This window comes from Fulmarus glacialis, unplaced genomic scaffold (assembly GCF_000690835.1).
Source record: "Fulmarus glacialis isolate BGI_N327 unplaced genomic scaffold, ASM69083v1 scaffold1573, whole genome shotgun sequence".
Taxonomy (NCBI): domain Eukaryota; kingdom Metazoa; phylum Chordata; class Aves; order Procellariiformes; family Procellariidae; genus Fulmarus; species Fulmarus glacialis.
The window spans coordinates 5,915-12,349 of record NW_009202041.1 but is presented as its reverse complement, the minus strand read 5'-3'; the positions used below and the strand labels follow the sequence as shown (position 1 = coordinate 12,349).

Genomic DNA, 6,435 nt, shown 5'->3' with positions numbered 1-6,435 from the left:
CATATACTGGGAGTTAAGAATTATTTTGAATCTCTGTTCCAGCTAATTTCCCTGTATACACGGACTCTAAGACAGTGGCAAGAGCTGGTGCAGCAAGACCTTCCAACCAATGTAGTCCCAATGCAAAGAGTTCCCCTGGGGCACAGAAGCAGCTGTGGCAAACTGCCAGTTATTCAGTATGTCCAGGGCTTCTTTGCCTGCACTTGCCAGTTGCTGTATTGCCCCTCTGGGCATGATGGCAGCAAGCTGAATTACCACAGGAGTCCAGCTCAGGACAGAAGTAACCCATAGGCAAAGAAGGGCAAAGACCACCTTCAAAGCTACAATGTGCTGTGAGCCCTTTGCTGCAACCAGTGATCCAAGCAGGGTGTTTAGTACCCAGTGGTATGAATAATAAGTGAAGACCTGAAAGAAGTAACCATGTGGCAGGGGGCAGCCACTTTGACAGCAGGCCAGGGCATAAGCCTGCCTAATAAAGTGAGATTATTTCAAATACATGCAAATTCAGAAAGCAATTTAGTGACCTGAATTCTTAAACTGCAGCCAGTGGGCTTACACAGAACTGAAAAGAGAAATGAACAGAAAGTCACAGCTAATTTCCCCTGTGTCTGTGCAGAATTTTAACAACAGAAGGCTAATTCTGATTATTTGACAGAAGAATTATTGTTGAGTGCTGGCTCCTTTTATGAAATCACATGAGCCTTTCTCCCTGTTCTTTTGTGTGCTATCTACAGTTGAGGAAAATCTGACTTCGCAATTCTTTATTAAGGGAGCAACATCTATTTGCTTAGTTTCCATAATTTTACATACCCCACTCCACGTGAAAGCACCATTAGCTTTGCTATGAACGTCTTCTAGGCTCTAAATATCTTCCTTTTTTCCCCTGAATTTAGCCTGTTGTTGCAGTGAGGAAAACAGGGAGTTTTTAGAATCCAGAGCACTCCACTGATGATACTTATTTTTGTCTGACTATGGGAAAAAACCATATTGTGTTAGGAGCTGTACAAAGAGAACAAAAAAGTCAGTTGTGCCGTGGAGACCTTTTAGTCTTAAGTCCTTCAGCTGACCGTGCTTCTGTAGCTCCATTAGTTGAACTGTCCCTCAGTCCTGTTCAGGAGCACATCCAGCCCAAGTGGCTGCTTGGGAGCCACCCAGTCCTCCCTTCATCAGGTTGTCACACGCCATTCGCCCTGCAGAAACCCAAGGCAGCTTCTCTCTCGTCTGTAAAAAGCTAAGGGGCCTTGAGCTACCTCAGAGTAAGCAAGGGTGGGGAGTTGGTGCATGAGGTGGTTGCAGATGGGTCCTATGCCAGCTCCATGGCATCTCAGTAAATTTGTATAGTGCTTTTGGGTCTAGGAGAAATGCTTGGGTGGATTGTTTATCTTAGTACCTTAGACTCTGCTCAGCACTTTAATTTATGTGGAATAAACAATATAGAAGGAGAAACTCTGTAACATACAGCCTCCGTGCTTCCGTGATTAGATTGAAGGGGAAACAGGAGTCCCTTTTCCTTTCTCCTAATGAAGCTTTTCACTGGCTTAGCAAGAGCACAGGACTCTATTGCGGTTCACTGAGTGTAGCTGTGAGCTGCAGAACATCATTTCAGTTAGGGTTACACAGAGCCAAACTAATCAGCCTTTCAGTCCTCTGATTACTGTCTTTTCTGCTCTCCTTTTGAGGCAGGTGCTGACAATAAATCCAGAGCAGGAAAAATTAATTTGAAACTGAAGCAATTTCATAAATAAGATGAGGAGGAGAAATAATCTCAGAACCACCGGCCCAAGCAAACTTGCTCCTACTGCCTTGTTCCACTGTTGGCTTATGTTTCATGCAGGACCTTAGTCAGACCTGCCAGGAAAACGTCTTTGTCCCACCAGGACTCTGCTGTGTGCCTGTTCTCATCTGGTGCTGGTTGGAAGGAGAATTTTCTCCAGAAGCAACTAATAAGACTTATATTGGTGTGTGGAAACATCATGTAAATGATGCAATTAATTAGAATGGTGGAACCAATTAATTTTTCAGTTTGCTAACCAATTACAATTCTGAAAAATTATTTTGAAAAATTCTTCCCCCCTTAAATAACTGAACGAATGTTTTCAGTAATTTTTTAAAATATTCTAGAGCAGAAATTTGAGCCTTTCGTGGCAAAACAGAAAAGGAAAATTTTATCTAATGAAACAGATAATAGATTCAAGCTGGGCTCAGGAAAACAGTAAAGTGTAATGTAATTTCAAAGGAAAACTGAAATGTTCTGTTTTAAAAACTAACCAAAATAATAATTCCAAGGTTTTGCTGGAATTATTTTATCAATTTGACACAAATTTAAGGAGCTTTGATCAAACCATTTCCAGTAAATAGTATGCATGTTTGGAAAATGTTAGCATATTCTCTATTTAGTGCTCTGCCAAGGAAACCAGAGTCTGCTGTTCAGCTCTTTCTGTGTTGTCAAGAGCTCCGGTTATGAAAACATCGATCCCCTCAATTCATCCGTGCAGCTCTGATTAACATTGCTATGGGTTCTCATTTGAATTGAGGGCAGCATTGGAAATTGCAGGTTATTCAAGCACAGACAAGCAAATCAGAAGCAAAAGACAGGTGACATGGAATTAAAAGAGTGAGATGAGGTGTAATGATGGAAACACAGAGCAGTTGCTGGTATTGAGCTTTTCGGAAAGCTGCACTAGCAACATCTGCTGTTTCTCCTTCTTCTACCCCTAGCCATTCCTCCTCAGCCCAGTTTTGCTACAGTCTGTTATCAAGAAAGCAAATGTGGTAAGGCAGCTTTTTTGCCTGTCTACTTTGAACTCAGCATGCTGTCTCCCATCCACATCCTGACCTTGCAGTTGTGTGAGATAGCTACAGATTCCCCATGCTGGGATTTGTACCTTCAGCTCAGAAAGAGAATGATTACAAACCTGCAGTCTGAATCCCTCTTTAACTCAAATGTGCTGGCCAGATTCTCTCTTACCTGTCAATTTTATTTAGATAGGTTGTTCCTTTTCTCCATACTTGGAGCTATTAGTATTTCTGTTTCTGTTTAAGCAGCTCTTTGTGATCTAATTTGTTTGTGAACATGTATGTAATTCTAGTAGATACCACATGGAAATTACTCTGTGTGTGTGTGCAGCGTGACCCTCTGCTCCATTCACTCCCTTTCACTGTATGTTCACTGCAAAAATGCTCTTAAGTTTAAAGGTGACATTCATGCTCCCTCTGGTGTGCCTGGGTACATGAACGGCAGGTAGAACCAGGATCTGTCTGCTTAGGGGATATCCGGTGCTGTCTATTCCAGTCAGGTGTACAATGAAACAAACATTATATACATATCCTAGACACGCACTTCCAGTGCAGACAAGCTCTCCAGCCCCTGTAATGACAATAGCAGCTCAGAACACTCTTTACCTTCAGAACTGTGTCCTTCCAGGGCTGGTGTCTTTCTCCAAGGTGGGAAAAGAAAGGCCAGTCCATACACCTTACTGGTTTTTTTGGAGGAAGTGATTAGCGGTAGTAAAACACAAAAGCATTAAGCATCCCATAGCACTACCCGCAAAAGAGACGATCCAAACGCACCAGTTGCGGATCCAGGATCAAAACTCTGTCAGTGTTTTAATGGTTTGGTTTTATGGTGCAGTTCAGCCCACTGTAGATTGCAAGCTTTACTCACTCTGAACAATTGCATAGCACTATTGCATAGCACTCAGTTGCTAGAGGTACACCTCATCCTTTATAAAGAGATAAATGCTTGATTTTAAAAATTACAGTGAAAGAAAAACCCTTAGTATGTTCTTCCAGTGCTTAACTATGATTACAGTTAGATTGCTCCTTCTTTTTGTTCTGGGCTTGTCTAAAATTACAGTATCTCGTGGGTTCTTCTGGAACTGAAGTTCTTAGCAGCTTCCTTCATCTGTGAAGTTCCCTATAAATCAGTATTAAGTCACCTCTTCTCTGAGAGAAGCTGAATACATTGTACTTATTCACTGATGTTTTTCAAACCTGATTCTTGTGGATATTTTCTGTACCTTTTCATGCTTTCCAGCTAGACACTAGAACTAAAACAACATACTGTATGCCTTCTTAGCATTTTATGTGTTAGTGACTAGTATCTCTCTTATACTTTGTAATTTCCTTCTTATTTGTGCAACAATTGTTTCACCTTTTTCTGGTAGTAGATCTGGAACTCATCTAGTTATATTCAAGACTCTACCATTTCAGAGTTACTTTTTAGGACACCAGGATACCAGTTACCCTCTTCAAAGTGTCATTCAAGTTCTTTGCTGCCAGATGTTTGATTTTACATTTGGCCAGAGTAAGAGGCATGTCCTTAAACTCTGACTCTTTTATCTGTTACAGATATAAAAGATACACCATATAGTAAAAAAACCCCAACAATCTCGATGTCATCTATGCACAGAGATGTACTCACATCTGTACACAAAGATCTGAGATCTGACTGTCATAAGATTGAAAGGAAATTCCTCTGGAACCTCACTGGGAACTACTACTCAACATGGCAGTCCACTCTTAACCATTCCTTCTTGGAAACTATCAGCTGACCAGTTTAAACTAGAATGCTGTGTGGGACAAATTAAATATCATATTGTGGTCTTAGTCGATAATATCAATGGTTGACTTATCTTGAAAGTTGTGGTTTCATGAAAGTGTGGAGACAAGTTTAATGGACAAGCCCTTGTTTGCAGGAAACTTAATGGACATGAGCTGTGCTGCCAGCCTTTAATTCTTAAAGCATGACATGATTTGGGTGTTAAAATACAGAAAAAGAGGCCCTTCCACATCCAGGCCTCCATTCCATACCTGCCACTATCTGATGCTCTGTAAATCCGCAGCAATCGGCAAGATGCTGTCTGTTTGCCCCGGTCCTGTACAGGAACTAGAAGTGATCAGACAGGAACCAGCAGAAATGCCATTTGAATCAGAGCAGAGGTTTGCTAATGGGTGCAGGGGCCTGAGGATACATTTGGTTCAGGAGGAGGTTTAATACAGCTTTTGATCTGATCCGAACTGGCTGGTGCCTCATCTAGAGGTGACCCTTCTACACTCACCTTCTGAACTTCAGCTGAAAAATTAGCTGTGTACAGACACGCAACCAGGGGGCCAGGTATGCAGATGCACGCAGACACACACACACAGAACTTACTGGGCTGAACCCTTCAAATCCTTCAGTAAACAAAAGTGAAAAGGAAGCCCATAGGCAGGTGCTGTCATCAATTCAAACTGACATATGTTGTCAGGATAGAGGACCCTTGAAAAGGCTAGAACAGGGATCTAATCCACACTAATTTTGTAAGAAAATAATTCAAATCAGCATATACCAGCTCCTTATAAATCCATGCTGGCACAGTTACCGATTTGCATGCTGTTCTGAGAACAGAGATATGAAAGCCGTTATGCAGAGTGCCTGTCCACGTCAGAAATCCTCTCCTTTGAGAAGGCGTTTGTGCTCTGGTGAAAGGGCATCACTGGCAGCATCTCATCCCCCTGCGTTGAATGGTTCTGTCCCTTCAGCGCCAGGTGCACTCTCAGGCCAGACAAACTCATTATGCCACATTTTCCAGCCCATTGAAAAGGCAAAACGCTGAGCTAATATTTTGCTGCAGGCTAGGAAGTCCAGCTGGAACATGACGTCTGCTAGCCTGCAGTTTCCTTAAAGTTGGGGCTAGAAGGGCACGGCCAAGTAAGATGGTAGCTGCAGCATGTCTCAGGTCTCTTTCTTGGGCCAGCTGAGCTTTTCCACCACGTAAAGTCCTTCTGTCCCTTACTCATAGAAAAATTTCCTTTCAACTAAAAACACATATTTGACTCCAGAGTGGACAAGTTGCATGAGACAGATGAGGAAAAGGTGTAGCTGAAGACTCAGGAGACTTCACTGGACTTATATTTTTGAGGTTGTCCTTTGCAAACACAAAAAAAATTACAGCCTTTGGATTTATTCTCTTTTTCTAACGGAAGTTCAGATTATGAGGTGCAAAATGGGAATCTTCCAGATTCATAAATTTTGCTACCAGTCTGCCACACTTGTCAAAAGTGGCTTTACTGTCTAACTAAGAATATGCGTCCTGTCAGACACATTTTTATGGGATCTTGAGGTTTGTTAATCATACCACAAAAGCAGAAGATGTGATGTTTGTCATCTTGTTGCTGGAGCACAGAGATGGGACACAGATCCCATAATGACAGTGGAAGGGAGACAGTGGCAACAATTCGAGGAAAGTCTGGCAGGAAGCTTTGAGGAAGCCTCCCATGCTTTGACATATCAGAATGACTCTTTCTCTCTTCACTTTCTCTACAGGCAAGAAAAATTCCATTCTGCTGCATAAAGTCCAGCATGACCTCAATTCGGGCGTTTTCAACTACCAAGAGAATGAGATCATCCAGCAGATTGTGCAGCACGACAGAGAGATGGCACACTGTGCTCAC

General features: G+C 42.2%; 1 protein-coding gene across 1 annotated transcript in view; it reads left to right on the top strand.

Annotated features, from left to right (window-relative positions):
* LOC104074114 (potassium/sodium hyperpolarization-activated cyclic nucleotide-gated channel 4-like) overlaps positions 1–6,435 on the top strand; it is a gene marked incomplete at its 5' end in the record, with an annotated part of 19,385 nt that overhangs the window by 11,532 nt on the left and 1,418 nt on the right. Inside the window, 1 exon segment of the mRNA XM_009574128.1 lies at positions 6,308–6,435. This exon segment is cut by the window's right edge and continues 478 nt beyond it. Within this exon segment, the coding sequence (XP_009572423.1) occupies positions 6,308–6,435 (128 nt within the window).